This window comes from Vigna radiata, chromosome 6 (assembly GCF_000741045.1).
Source record: "Vigna radiata var. radiata cultivar VC1973A chromosome 6, Vradiata_ver6, whole genome shotgun sequence".
NCBI classification, from domain to species: Eukaryota; Viridiplantae; Streptophyta; class Magnoliopsida; order Fabales; family Fabaceae; genus Vigna; species Vigna radiata.
The window spans coordinates 34,021,880-34,037,304 of record NC_028356.1 but is presented as its reverse complement, the minus strand read 5'-3'; the positions used below and the strand labels follow the sequence as shown (position 1 = coordinate 34,037,304).

Below are 15,425 nucleotides of genomic sequence, written 5' to 3'. Positions count from 1 at the left end.
AAATATCATTTGTTTAAACAAAATGCTTTATTTTTTGTTAACTAATTAAAATAAACAGTGCATTGACTAAAACAAACAGCATAATATTAAATCTTTAAATCTTAAAATGTTCTTTGAATTTTAAAAAGCTGCTTATAAAAGTTAATTAATCATCTTCATCAAAATCATAAGCAGAAGAATGGTTGAGAAAGGAACCTAGGTGTAACAGTTTACAAACTGTTAGCGTGACACCTGTGCATACTCGTTAATTAAGAAAATGGAAACAAAGTGCATTTTTAATTAAATATAGCATTGGATATAAATTTAAAAAATAAATTTAACCTTTATACTAATTATAAGAAATAAAGTTATATTGTAATTTATGATATATTTGAAAGAAATGCAAATGAAGCATTTGAAATAGACTATTGAACGAAATGAGAGTATGTTAATATCAAGTGAAATGAATTATTGAGGGAACTAAAGTTTGTGGTACTTTATATGAAATCTATTTGAAGTATATAACACTAACCTCTTACTCTAATTTATCAAATCTTTACTATGTTTTTGGATGAAAATTTTTATCAGATAAATTTTTTTTTCTAAAAATTTAAGTTGTTTATATATTTGGTTGTCATTGTAGGGTAGAAGTATTCCTTAGTAGATGTTTGTCAGAATTTTTTCAAATTCTAGTAAAATTATTTGGTAGTAACTCAAATCCTTAATCTAAATAATACAATTTCAATAAATTATAATCATGTTATTCAAATGAAACATTTAAAATAATTAAATAAATCGAAATAATAGTAATTCAAATTTAATGTATTTAAATTTTTTAAAATTTGGAAAATTTTCTATTCAAATACAAAAGTTAGGTAATTTTGGTTAAAATATTAAAACAAAATAACCTCAATTAAATGAGCCCCTCTTTACTTATTTAGTAGGAGATTAACTCACAATTAAATTTCGAGTAACAAATTCAAAGTCAAGAAAAGAAATCAAGTTTAGGTGAATATTGAAGATTGAAAACTTTGTTAATTTTGTATTTTTATAACTTTGAAATCATTTAAGAGAGTTTTTTAGAAACATCCTAATTGATTATCATTTACAATAATGAATTATTATTAAGTAATTATATATATATATATATATATATATATTAAAAATCAATTATCTTTCAAAACTTAACTACCTAATTAATATAATTAATTTTCTTGTTATTGTGATGTATATTTGATCAATTAATTAATGCAAAATAATATTATATTATTTGGATAGTATTTTTAGACACAATGAATAACAAAAATTATCTTAAATATATTTTTCTAAATTATATTATACCATATTATATATATGTGTGCGTGTGAGAGAGAGAGTATGTGTGTTTTATTATTTTTAATACTCTCTTATTGATAAATAATAATTACTGAAAATGGAAATTGTCAAAAGAAGAATGGAAAAGTCAAAAGGACTTGTGATGACATTGATGTATGGTTATTTATTATAATGATATTTATTTCATTGACAAGATAGATAGATATTGAATAAACTTTTCAGCCTGATCTTACTTTTGCATTTATTTTTAGTAGTCTTAATTATACACATGGTTGAATATTTTTATCAGTTCAATTTTTTTTTAATTTAGTATTTTTATTTTTCAAATTAATTTAATTTATTTCTTTTTTTATATTGATATTAATATCATGTTCATATTATATGTTAATTTGTATTTATTATTTAAAAAATGAATATAATTGTTAGATGTTAAGTTATGACTCTTATAGTAACAATATCATATGTCATATAATATTAGTTTTAAATTTAATTTTTTATATTTAATTTCGATTTAATTTTTTTTTGTTTTAAACAAAGTAATTTAATTTCATTTTAATTTGAAACCAAAATAGTAAATAAATTTAATTACAATTTACATATAAATATAATAAAATATTTTTTAAATTTATATATATTTAAATATTTAAATTAATTTACTTTTACATTTTTACGTAAAAAAATTATATTTAAACTTATAATTTTTTAAAATATTAAAAATATAAATGTAAGGTGAATATTACAGTCGTATTATATTTATATTTTTAATATTTTTAAAATATTATAAGTTTAAAAAGAAATTTTTTATGTAGAAATGAGAAAAAAAATAATTTAAATATATAAACGAAGAGATATGTGTGAATTATAAAAAAAATATTTTAACATGTGTATATAAATTATAATTAAAATTAATTATTAATTTATTTTTAATTTAGAAAACAAATAAATTATTTTATTTAAAAATGAGACTAAATCAAATAAAAATTACAAATTTAAAGACTAAATTAAAAGCCAACGCTTCATGATCGGACAGAAAATAATAAAAAAGTAAAAAAGTAAAAAAAAGAAAAAACTACCAATTAACACGTCATGTAATAAAAATTATAAATACAAAGAGTAGATTAAAAGCCAACACTTCATGATCCCGACAGAAAATAGTAAAAAAGTAAAAAAAAATATGACCAATTAACACGTGTCATGTAATCAACGTTAATTTATTGGACCAAATTAAAAAGTTTTAAAAAATAAAAAACTAAATTAAACTTAAAAATAATAAAGAAATGAAACCGAACCAACAAAAAATCAAATTAATAATTATTTTTTTTTTTATGTTTTGTTACAAAAATAGTGATATTTTTTTTCTTTTTATACTATACTGTGTGATTTACTGGTAAAAGGTATACATTTACGTACCTAAAGTGAAAACGTACCACAAGAAGAAAAAGAGGAAGCCATTTTCATCTTCAAACACTTTCTTTCTATATTTTTTATTTTTTCACAAGTATGAAATAGATCAAGAATACATTTCTGGAAAATTCTTTGAAGGTTTGCGTCTTATGAAAGCACATGGTATCGTGTGTTGGTTTATTTGACTTCAAAGTGGTGTGTGATTTAAAAACATTTGAAACAGATGGTTGATTATATTTGACTTAATACCACCACCATTTTTAGATTACATTTCCAACAACCTAACAATAAAATATTCTTTTGTCCAATGAATAAAAAGCTTTTTGCTTAAATTGTCCTTTAATTTTCCATCCAATTATATATTATCTATAAGTTTTTTTTCCCCTCCATATATTTAATGCATAATTCATTTTTAAAATGATAAATAATATTCTAAATGTGTGGTAGATAATTCTAATAATAAAATAGAATAATTTTTGTGCTCCATAATTTTTATGAATAGTTTAGAAATGCCTAATTATTAAGGACTGGAATGAGTTCTAATTGAACACGAAAGCCCATTTCCTCCAATTTGTTCAACAGTGGGCCCATTCAAACTTTTATGGCGCGCATCAACCGACCAACACGTGTTTTGAGCCCACAACTTAGCCATTAAAAATTAAAAAATTAAAAAGACTACGCTACGGCACGGCACAACATTTTTAACCAAGGCCACAAGCAAGGAGCCAATAATGTCATCAAGACCCACGTGGGAAATCACCGATCGAGGGAGTACATGGTTCTGTCGTGGTCTGCGATGTACCCTATAAGAGACGTTCTCCTCTGTAGCATGTTCGAGTGGTTAGTTACACACTCGCATCACGCACATGTGGTTGGCGTCTCGGTGTCCGCCACGTGGCGAAGCCGTTACTCCCGCTTTCGAATTTCATTCTATTATATCGATCAATCATTATAATACGCTTCCCAAACGCGATTTCGTAACGTGGCCTTTTCTGATTATTACTTCTACGCTTAAGTTGTTTACGTGTTGGCTGGCTGCTCAGAAAAAATTAGAGAGAGAAGGAACTGATTATGCACTGGAACTGAAATACGAAAAAGGCAAAAGGAAGGGAAGAAAAAAAAGGGAAAAAGAAAAAGAAAAAAAAAAAAAACACAAACACACCCCAAAACTCAGGGATTCATTTTAGTTCGTTGCCTTTGAATCAAACCCTTCGCCGTATTATTATTATAAACGTGCGTTCTTGTGAACTGGAAGCAAAAGCAAGGCTCGCGGCATTGCTCTGCGAGTTTTGACTTTTGAGCGTCACCTAACCTTCTTCATCTTCTTCATTTTGCTTTTTAACAATTCAGCATTTTCTCTAATCTTCTGTTATTCCACCACTGTGCATCGCTGATTGATTTTCGTTGACGAATTGCAAATGCGCATCGCTGTGCAGGTACATTATGCCTCTTTCTTCTTTTCTTCTTCGGATTCTGATTCTGATTCGGATTTGGAATGTTGCTTCCTTCTAGAATCGTTTCGATTTGTTCTCTTTCATCGATTCATTTAGTGTTAACCGTTTTCGTTTTTGTTTTTTTTTGTTGCTATAGAGTTTTGTTTGATTCAGAGTTGTGTTTGTAGTGTTTCGTTTGAAAGCTGTGTTAGTTTGAATCTGTTTAGGCGATGTGAAATTCTGAATCTAGTAATGTTGGTTAGACGGATAATAACTGTAGGATTTTAAGTTTGTTTTATTTTACTACTTAGCGAAACTGATAGTGATTTACTGAACTGGTTTTGCTTCTTCTCTTTTTTTCTGGATTTTGCACCCAGCGTTTTAGTTTTGTTTACTATTTATTTTTATCTCCTCTAGCATGGGAACTAAGTATGGTTTGTCGAATTTGATATCGGTAACAAAATAGTGAAATTGAGCATTCGGAAGTGTGTTTGAGATAAAATATTTTGTGAATTGGTCTTACTTAGTTTTATTTGTTACAATTGACATGTTCTCCACCCCTTACATGTTAAGTCGAGTACTTATTTTAAGTAGGGGTGATAAGGTAAAGTAACTGATGTAAGATAAGTTCAAATTGTCGTTATGGTGCATTGTTTTCTGAAGAAAAATGGAATTATATGTAAATAAATTCAATAATACGAGTTACATTTTTAGTGGTTCTAAACGCAACTTTTAAATGAGCTTTTTTTTAGTACCTGATGGTAAGTTGGAAAAGGTATTGAGAAGTTTATGTAGCTTCACTCCAAGTAACTTTGCACACTCATCCGTAGTGCTCTTGTCAAATCCTTCATAACTTGTAAGCGGATAAGGTTATGGAGCTTGAATTTCATTCATCACTGATTCGTATTATTGTTATTTTTAATTGTTGCCTCTCAAATTGCAAGTTGCATACTGTATTGTTTCCTAAGATATTATACGGTGTGATATGAATTTTAGGCATGTATCTTCGTTGGTCAATGTGCCAAGATGGTAGAATGTTGTCAAAGTAAATAATTCTTGCTTACAGTTATTTAATGTTCACTTCTTTAGCTCCCAGAGAGTGCGTCTGTTTTTTGATAGAACTTTCAAATGATTTATCCTTTTTCTTTTCCATTTCGATCTTTCGTGTCTATGTACTGTTGCATATCTCATAGTTATAGACAGATATCATACTGAACCTTAACAAATTAGTAAAAGAGATCTTTCAATTTTGCGTTGCTGAACCTGCTCAAAGAAATTCATTTCTTACCGAGATATTGGTCGGAATATATACCATTTCAGGTGATGGGCATGATTTGGATATCTAATGTCTTTCTTACGGGGTGATGGGATGCGTGTACTTTTGAAGTACAGTGAGCAGGGATGGACATCAATGCTCTTCTAACTTCTGCTGGAATTAATATTGCTCTGTGTGTGGTGCTCTTTTCATTTTATTCTGTATTAAGAAAACAACCCAGCAATGTTAACGTGTACTTTGGAAGGAGACTAGCCTCTCAGCATTCAAGACGCGTTGATGTCTGCTTGGAAAGATTTGTTCCCTCCCCTAGCTGGATACTGAAATCATGGGAAACGACTGAGGAAGAGATACTAGCTATTGGTGGCTTGGATGCTGTGGTTTTTGTGAGGATGCTTGTGTTCAGGTTGTTCAGTTCTTCAAAGATCGAATAACTTTATTTGTGTGCCTTATGTTATTTTGATGAAGCTGAGCAAAAAGAATTGTTATTTTAACGAACGTTGTGATAGGGTGAATTGCTTAATTTTTTGTTAATTTTTTAATCTGAAATCTACCAAATTCTAACCTACCAATTATATTAAAAAAGCGTATGAAATAAAAAATTAAGTCTAAAGCAAATTTGATTGTCCATCTTGTAACTTTACTAACTGTAATGTTGACGTTGTCTCCAACAGTATTCGAGTGTTTTCCATTGCTGCTGTCATCTGCCTTGCTCTAGTGCTTCCTATAAATTACCATGGTAGGGACAGAACGCATAAGTATATACCTTTTGAGTCGCTGGAAGTATTTACCATTGAGAATGTCAAAGAAGGTTCAACGTGGTAAGACTTAAGAGTTATATATTACTTCTCAATTATAGTGTTAATTATGTTAATTCAATTAGAATGGTTAATGATGCGTACAAGTTGAGAAATACAATAGAAAATATATATTAAATTACTTGAAGTTTCATCACCAGTAATGAACTACGCTTTCAAAGAATAATGTGGATCTACATTATCATTAGACTTTTCCTCCTCATGGATGAATAAACTACTCAACTTTTCTTTTCTGGGAAGTTTATTTGCATTGTTTTTCCGCTCCCAAAACAATAAACATGAAGTGAGTGCAAGAAAAGGCGACATTTTGAATTTCTATTGATCCATACCTATATGTATTGTGTTTTTTTTTTTTCATTTTAAGATGTTAATAGAGTGGTAATTAATGACCTTGTGCAGAAATGCACCCCTAAACCAGTTACTTATATACTGTTTTTATTCTTTTGCATGTCGTCAGGCTTTGGGCTCATTGTCTTGCGCTATACGTCATAACATTCTCGGCCTGCACTCTTCTGTACATTGTGAGGATCTGAACTTATCTACAAGATAAGCACTTCTACCATTTTTAGTTTTACTTTTCCATGTCTTAAATATTGATTTGTCAGTGTTTATATTTAGGAATATAAGAGCATTACTAATTTGAGGCTACTGCATATTGTTGGATCACCTCCAAATCCAAGTCATTTCACAATTCTTGTCCGATCAGTTCCCTGGTCTTCTGAAGAATCATACTGTGAAACCGTGAAAAAGTTCTTTTCACATTACCATGCATCAGCATATTTGTCACACCAAATGATTTATAAGTCCGGTAAAGTTCAAAAACTGAAGGTGGGCTTCTTAACTCCTTTAAATATTTTCGTTGTCATTTGAGCGTCGTACTGTTTGCTAATTTTATATTTATGTAAAGTTCATTGCTTAGATCACCATCACTTTGTGAAGTCATAACTGTCAATACGTGTTTTCCCAGTAGTCTATCTTCTTAAGATGATTATTTGGTTCAAGGTACCGAGAACCGACATAAATGTTTATATGAAAATTAGAACCTACATGTCATTCATACTCTAACTCTGCATTGGGAGATTATTTGTCTTTTTCTTTGTATCGAACTTGAAATTTTTGGTACTTCTGTCAAGTAGAAATGGAAGTTACTTTCTGCTTTTTGACATTCTTGAATTTACATTTAGTTTTCTCATAGCATTATATTACTAGTTACACTCGATGAAAATGAATGTTAGGCTTTAAAAAAGTTGGTGTATAGCCAAAAATAAGATGTTAAGATGACGTGTGGCCGGTCACACAAGAAAAGACAAGATGTTTTATACAGGGAGATATTGTTGTGAAATTCAACTATTAAAGTGTGTAGTTATTATTTTATTTTATGATCTTTAGCGTCATTTTTGGTTTCATAAATATAAACTTGTAGTACTCTTGTTGACAGAACAACTATTTATACTTTATTCTAATCTTCTTCCCTCAGGATGATGCTGAACATGTGTGTAAAGTACTTAAAAATGCTTCACTGGAAAAGACTTGTAAGCCTAGTTTTAGGCATTGTTGTTCTGGAGCATCAACAAATTCTTTCAAGAAGATTTCTAATGAAATGGACAGTGTTAATGGTGGAACGGACAATACTGACATGAATTTAGAAACAACGAAAAAGGTAATTTTTTTGGCTGGACTGGTTTACATTCCGTGGTTTATATTCTTATGTCATCAATTTTCTTTTTCATTATTTGACGTCGAAAACCATATTTGGAATTTGAGAATGTGATCAAGACAATATTACTGTATGAAAAGAGGAAAAAAATCAACGTGACTTTACATTTTGAATATAAGTCATTGCTATAATTCTTTATTTTTTCTTATTTGATTTTCAGTGATAAACAAGAGTAAATTTTAATTGTTGTACGTGACCTGTACTGTACCCAATTTAGACAGGGCAAATTTTAATTGAAACTAATTGCTTACAGAGGTTTGTCCAAGCCTTAAAATAAAAAGTAATGTATGGTTGCCTTTTCAACGAGAATGCTGAAAAGGAAGTTCCAAGTTTGACATGGACGAACGAGTAATCATTGATGTAGCTGCATTCTTTTAGGTAGTCAATTCGAGATATAAAAGCCATTTATGAAACTACACATAATGGTTTAAGCTTCGTGGATTGATTGGTTCTTGACATGGTATTTGAACCGTTTTGTTTAGTTGTCTAGAGTAAGGTCCTTCCAACACCCATTATTTGTACCTAATATCCAATATGACATACGAAATTAAGTAAACAAATAAATCTTATTACGTGAAAATTGCAATAGTAATTCAGTAAATAAATATGATTGCATGGTAGACTTAATCTTAGCATTGTTCATGTTTCTTTTCTAAATGACTCCTCTATGAGTGTGCTACAGATACCATTGCTGTTGCTATTTAATACCTAGAAAAATGAAAATTTCGAGAAGAACAAGTATACTTCTAGGTGAATTGGTGTTTTCCAAAATCAGGAGACATGAAGTGGTACATGCCTACTCGGTGAAAAATACCTGAAATGTTTTTTTGGGGTTGAAAGTTCACTTTATATTTTGGATTGATTTGTGACTCTTTCAATCTTATTATTTGGGTTTTGAATTTATCTCAAATTTAATTTCTTGGGAGATTCAAAATATGTATGATGTTTCCTATTTGTGTGTTAGCCACGTATTAGTTGAAAAGAAATATGTTGTCATTATAATTATTGTCCGGTTCTTCTGAGTGCTTTTATTTTATCGTTGTTTGTTATATTAAGGGATGAAATCCATGCCCCATTGTTTTCCTATTTTCATTTAGTAGCTGTAGAAGTATTTCAGGTTGTGATATGTCAACAAATGTTTTGTGTTCACTAGTTTGTGATTCATGTTGGACCTTTGATACAGGAATGTGCCGCTGCTTTTGTATTCTTTAAAAGTCGGTATGCTGCTCTTATGGCTGCAAAGGTACTGCAGACACCAAATCCTATGTTATGGGTGACAGATGTAGCTCCTGAACCGCATGATATTTATTGGTCCAATATTTGCGTACCATATAGGCAACTTTGGATCCGTAAGATAGCTACACTTGTGGCCTCTATTGCCTTCATGCTCGTGTTCCTTATCCCTGTTACATTTGTACAAGGATTGACTCAACTAGACAAACTTCAGAAAATGTTCCCTTTTCTGAGAGGGATATTTAAAGAGTAAGATGTTGCGGCATCTATAAAGTGACTAATGTCATGGACTCCTATACTCTTATAATGACTAATTTTCTTTTTCTTTCACATGAATCATACTGCTTTAATTTACTTGATGAATGTACGACTTCATTTTAATAAGCAATACAAATTTTAGTAATAAAAAGTACAAAAAAGAAATTGATAAAAATATCTGTAGTCTAAGAACACTCAACTAGTAAAACTATGTTGAGATATGTAACCACTTGAGGGATAAATTATTTATGAACTATTTTTTTGAAAAATATAAGTAGTTTGGAATTCTACCCAGCTTTTAAATACGATATTTCTATCAGGGTTTAGTCTTTAGGTTATTATCATGTCAGCTGCTTGTTTGACGTGATAGCGTAAATTATTCACACACAACTACAATTTGGTCATTGAAGGTTCTTCTACTCCGCCTATTCTTAGCTTATAATTTCCCACGGAAGCAAAGTCTACAATTTTGTATTTACATATGCCATGCTTTCTTTTCAAAATTGAAACGGTCACAAACTAGTACAGAGAGAGAGTTACTTGGAATATGAAATTTGTTGGTATTTATTTATTATCTAAAATGCTATGAAGTTCACTGTAAATCAACTCATTTTTTTGCAGGAAAATTGTGAATCAGGTGGTGACTGGTTACCTACCAAGCGTGATATTGGTTTTATTTTTCTGCGCAGTTCCACCTATGATGATGCTATTTTCTTCTGTGGAGGGTTCTATTTCTCGTAGTGAAAGGAAGAAGAGTGCATGTTGTAAAGTCTTGTACTTCACAATTTGGAACGTGTTTTTTGTTAATGTATTTACTGGTTCTGTTATCACTCAGCTCTCAGTTTTTACTAGCGTAACAGACCTGCCTGCCCAACTTGCCAAGGCAGTGCCATCGCAGGTGATATATCTAAGTTCGTGCAAAAATATTGTGATTTTTAATCACTCAACCTTTATTTAGACTTATTCTCATATGTTAAAGTATTGTTATATTGTATTATAAATGATTTATATGCACCTGGATACATTAGGGATTTGAGCAACGCTGAATAATGTATACACTTGTTATCTTGATTCCCATCTCTACCCATTTCTAGAAGAGATAAATAAGTAACGCCTCTTCAGTTAGTAATTCATTTTGTTTTGGCCTTTTCATGGTATACAGGCTACTTTCTTCACAACTTACGTTTTATCGTCTGGTTGGGCGAGCTTGGCATGTGAAGTTATACAAATTTTCCCTCTTCTATGCAATATTTTCCAGAGATTCATACTCAGACTTAAGGAAGATGCACTGGATAGCAGCCTATCTTTTCCGTACCATACAGAAGTTCCAAGAGTATTATTGTTTGGATTCCTCGGCTTCACTTGTTCTATTCTGGCACCCCTGATGTTGCCCTTCTTGTTGTTCTACTTTTTCCTTGCTTACCTTGTTTACCGAAACCAGGTTAGTAGTAGATGTACATCTATCATGAGTTCGTCTAATCTTTTGCTCATTATGAAGTTTATTGCGTTTATTGCAATTTTTTTTCTTGTTTTAATTTACGTTTTATCTAAAAACTATACATTATTACTAGATTTGGGGAGTGATTGTTTCCTAACAATCTATATGATTTGAGTGATTAGTTATTGAAGAATATGTGAGAAGTTAATTGGTTGCAACAGGGATTTTTTTTGTTTTGTTTTGGGGAAAAACAGGGCCAGGGTCAGCTTAATCTAGTTTCTCATATGAAGCAATTATAATAAAAAGGAATTGACTAAGGAAGCCGAGAGTTATTATAACTTAATGATTATTGCTCGAATGAAATTCTATTAGTAAAATATTCTCTTTTAAATGAAGAGATATGACCGAACGATGTCAATTATATTGAAAACTTTGATCATGATATATTATTTGCATGTAAAATTAAAAACTAGTTAATGACATCATGGTTTCTTAAAAAAAATGATATTTTTCAAATTTATGATTTGTATAAACATGATTTAACTATATATATATATATATGTGATATTCAAATCAACCTACTTTAGTCAATTTTTTTTTTTAACCACAACTACCCAAATGGAGAAAAGAAAGGAAATTACTTGTGTATGACTACATCTTTACATTCAACTGTATTAATTTGTTTCTAAGATGCTAACCAAAATAAATGATGCAGTTCATATTATGACGTTAAATGATGCTTATCTTACGTTCCGATTAATGACAAATGAATGGAATGGAATGGAATGTGATGAAATAAGATGGGATGAAATGGAAGCCATTTCTTCCCGTTAAACACTGTCATTGATTCCTTGATTTTTTGTTTTAACCAGCGCAAAACACTTCCACTAAACATAATTTTTCTGTTCAGATTATCAACGTGTACATTACAAAATATGATAGTGGGGGACAGTTCTGGCCTATAGCTCACAACACCACCGTGTTTTCATTGATATTTTCTCAACTTATCGCGCTGGGGGTGTTTGGACTTAAACGCTCATCAGTTGCATCTGGATTCACCATTCCATTGTTGATTGGTACGCTTCTATTTCACCAGTATTGTAGGCAACGGTTTCTCCCGATATTCAAGAGCAATTCAGCACAGGTAAAACTCCCTTTCTCCCTGCCCCAGTCCTCACGATCGCCCTTGTCTTTCATTCAACCCTTTTGAATTAATCAGGCTTGCTTTAGATTGTAATTGACATGGATATGAGAGATGAGCACAGCGGGAGGATGGAAGAGATTTATGAGCATTTACCTGTAGCCTACAACCAGCCCAGTTTAACGGAAGAAGATGCCTCAAGCCAACCCCAATGCGACAAACGTCACGAGGACATGGACAGAGGTCAATCTTCATCAGAAGATATGGAAAAAGGTTTGTTTTAGTATTGAGATTAAATTATACTGTGATAGCTCAAATTGCAAACCATATTCCTCATCTTGGAATCTATGTGTATTAACTGTTTTAAAAACATTGACATTCCTTTTCCTTTTATTAAACTAATTTCTCTTCATTGCTTTAAAAACATTACATTTTGTACTTCCATTAAGAGTAAATGTTATAAATAAGATCATGTACAATCTGAAAAACTCTTGTGGGATGTCAGTGTAATTCACTGATATTGTGAGTTCCCTTTTTGAACGATTTTTATTAACATAACTTTTCTTGGTAGAAGGTAAATAAGGTGGAGAGGAAACAAATAGATGGAAAATAAAATGAGTTTATTTGATAGAGAAGAAATAGAAAAGGTGAGACTAACTAATTATATTTCCTCGATTTCTTATCAGTTTCCGTTCACCTATTTACCTTTTATCTATTTCTTTTATCTATCTTAAATTATAACACTTATATTTTTACTTTATTTCTTAATTTTATCCTTCCTATTTGTTACTTGCAATTTTGTTTCCTTTTCTTACAAACTGACCCTTGGCAATGTTTGTTTTGCACTCAGGCAAGGAACTTTTTAAAAAACATAGACCACGCCCAGTACAACGCTCAGTGAGTTTGAACTCGGATAAATCTGTACTTGATTTAAACCTATGAGTACACCGAAAATACTGTACATTGTATAAGAAATATCATGACGTGCACAAAAGAAGGTGCCTGTTCATGAACAATTGTTCAAAATATAGATGAAGATGAGAGTCTCTTGAGATATATATATTATGTTGTTCATTAATTTTTCAGTTGTAAATAGTTTTCTATTAAAATGAGTTCAATTAAATGTATAGACATGTAATAATACAACATTGTCATCAAAAGTGAAGTAAATTTCAGAAAACTGAGAAATTGAGATACGGCAACATGCATATATCTTTAAAGGAGCTTCCAAATTAGATTAGATTTAGACTCTGAAATTTGTGCGCCTATTTTATTGATAGATTTTTTATTAATTTAAAAGTAAATAAAAATATATATATATATATATATATATATATATATATATATAAATGGTAATGCACAAGTATAACTTGCTCTTCTGCTGGTTGCATTGCACTACTTGATATTCATGAAGAACACCAGAAACCAAAAACTGGAGTTTGCACGTACAAATGGAAACCTAATGTCCCAATCTGCATTATGTGCCAGTTAACTATTCCATCAATATATCACGAAGTCTCCAAATTAGAGAAGTTACTCCTTTCTTGTTGGTTCTTTGCATCTTCAATCAAATTTCTCCAATGCCACAAAACCTGCATCAGTCCCCCACTTGCGACATGCAATAGAAATACACGAGGCAGTGTTGCAAACCATGAGGACATGATCTTCACAAACACAAAAATGAAGTACATTCCCAGAAGACGCCATTTCAAAACCTTTTCCTGTCAAAAAGCAGAAAAGCAAAGCTCATCAGAAGATTGTGATAAACACAGAAACAAAACAAGCTAATGATGAAATACACAACAATTTCAAAATATACCTCAGATCTATGAAACAATTCTTGTGATATCTCCTTCAAGAAATCAGCCACAAGACAGCCAGCAAAGAGGCCAATAGGAATTACCAGTTCACGGTTTATGGACAACGTATATACAACGTCTGACACAAAGCTATAAATTAAAAACAAAACAAGAGACCATTTCACTGCCTCTTGTGCAAGATTAAGAAGTTTCTCTAGAAATATATGCTCAGCTTTTTTCCAAGGAAATTCTTGAACAAAGACTGGTATTGTTCCTTTGAGTTTCTCCCTCATGATTCCAATCTTCATCTTAACCTCATTGGGTTCATTATGCTCTGCCATTGATACAATGAATGATCTAGTTCGATTATAACTTCTTAGACGGGGAAAGTATATTTCTGAGCATCTGTGGAATTGGCAGGGTTGGCATTGAAACACCTTTACCTACACAAAAGAAGGGAAACTAATTTACAACAAATGAATGAAAATTTCAGCCACTTACGTTATATCATACTTCACAAATTTTTAGGACTGCAACTTCAGTGGAACGGAATCGCCCCCCACATAAAATTGGAAGGCTGCTCATGAACTGTGCCAAATATAGCACAGACATTTTTACAGCAACAATAACCATTTTTGACTAAATATTGAGGAACCTTAAGCACATCCCTTACTTCAAAAACCTTAGCACTGAGAATGTATCAAAATTAAACGCTTAACTAATTCCGCCCATCACGTTTCAGTTAACTTTATTCATCATATCAAAGCAGGCCCCATTGTTCACCATAAGCCATATCTGCTCTACAGTTTCTAAACTTAATTGGTATTTCACTATTTCTTTCTCTTCTGAACCGTTTTATGTCGACATTCTTCCTCTGAAACCAATTATTTCCCAAGAAAAAACTCAGGTATCTCTCTAGAATAAAAAATTCAGTCATAGAAAATCATTGTCCTAATTTCTCTTTCTAGAATAGTAGTTCTAAAACACAGTGACAAAAACATGTTTTACAGTTTAATCACATTCAAATAGATAGCAAACAAATTTCCTCATACACAAAGAACATCACAATGCAACAAACTAAAGGTGACTTCATTAAAACCGTGTTGATCATTTCGATGGAAATAAGAATGAAAAAGAAACTGAAAATTGATTCATATTTAAGACATCATTTCATGTAATTTACCCGTGAGACGATGTTTTAGTTGAAATCGAGGAATGTAATAAAAGCATACCCGAAACGTGGGAGTTGAAGGAACTGCAAGCGAAGGCAAAATCGCCATGCTTCTCCGCTTCAGCTGCAACAACCCAATCCAGTTCCCTGCAGAGCAATTATTCATTAAACTTTCGTGTTTCTTTAGGGTTTTGCGTTCGGAGAGATTTGGGCCCGGCCCAACTTACTTTTTCAAAGGCCCACCTTCGAGCCCGTAATTAAACTCACAAGTTACATCCCTTTGTTTGCACCTTGTTTTTTTCTTACATGCTTCTCTTGCTTTTGTGAAGTTACTTAAATATTTATGTTGAATAGTTTTGCACTTCATCACAAATGATCATAAAAATAAGCAAATTTATATATTTCAAAAAAAAGATTTTAAAATAT

At 31.1% G+C, this 15,425-nt stretch overlaps 2 protein-coding genes across 4 annotated transcripts; one reads left to right on the top strand and one right to left on the bottom strand.

Moving 5' to 3' along the window:
- The first annotated feature begins 3,582 nt into the window (after window positions 1–3,582).
- LOC106764810 (CSC1-like protein RXW8) lies at window positions 3,583–13,261 on the top strand. 3 transcript variants are annotated; one of them, XM_022782514.1, is made up of 12 exons: window positions 3,585–4,154; window positions 5,472–5,830; window positions 6,099–6,245; window positions 6,700–6,763; window positions 6,861–7,070; window positions 7,720–7,902; window positions 9,143–9,441; window positions 10,072–10,348; window positions 10,613–10,891; window positions 11,799–12,032; window positions 12,119–12,302; window positions 12,601–12,829. In XM_022782514.1, exons 2-12 carry the CDS (start codon window positions 5,553–5,555, stop codon window positions 12,609–12,611), a joined length of 2,166 nt encoding a protein of 721 aa, XP_022638235.1. In that variant the 5' UTR covers window positions 3,585–4,154; window positions 5,472–5,552; the 3' UTR covers window positions 12,612–12,829. The 3 variants fall into 3 exon arrangements, with proteins under 3 accessions (XP_014504697.1, XP_022638235.1, XP_014504696.1); XM_014649210.2 differs by lacking the exon at window positions 12,601–12,829 and adding an exon at window positions 12,880–13,261 and having other exon boundaries at window positions 3,587–4,154; XM_014649211.2 differs by lacking the exon at window positions 12,601–12,829 and having other exon boundaries at window positions 3,583–4,154; window positions 12,108–12,248.
- Window positions 13,262–13,395: 134 nt separating this feature from the next.
- On the bottom strand, window positions 13,396–15,185 carry LOC106764147. The gene is made up of 3 exons (XM_014648379.2): window positions 15,061–15,185; window positions 13,849–14,271; window positions 13,396–13,750 (listed from the first exon to the last, which is right to left on the bottom strand). Exons 1-3 carry the CDS (start codon window positions 15,163–15,165, stop codon window positions 13,538–13,540), a joined length of 741 nt encoding a protein of 246 aa, XP_014503865.2. The 5' UTR covers window positions 15,166–15,185; the 3' UTR covers window positions 13,396–13,537.
- Window positions 15,186–15,425: the final 240 nt, after the last annotated feature.

Coding starts and splice junctions, on each gene's coding strand:
- LOC106764810 (XM_014649210.2), top strand. CDS start 5,553: ATGGACATCAATGCTCTTCTAACTTCTGCTGGAATTAATATTGCTCTG. Junction 9,442..10,071: donor CTGAGAGGGATATTTAAAGA/GTAAGATGTTGC, acceptor ATTTTTTTGCAG/GAAAATTGTGAATCAGGTGG. Junction 12,033..12,118: donor TCAAGAGCAATTCAGCACAG/GTAAAACTCCCT, acceptor GGCTTGCTTTAG/ATTGTAATTGACATGGATAT.
- LOC106764147 (XM_014648379.2), bottom strand. CDS start 15,165: ATGAATAATTGCTCTGCAGGGAACTGGATTGGGTTGTTGCAGCTGAAG. Junction 14,272..15,060: donor CTTCAACTCCCACGTTTCGG/GTATGCTTTTAT, acceptor TCTTTTGTGTAG/GTAAAGGTGTTTCAATGCCA. Junction 13,751..13,848: donor AATTGTTTCATAGATCTGAG/GTATATTTTGAA, acceptor GCTTTTTGACAG/GAAAAGGTTTTGAAATGGCG.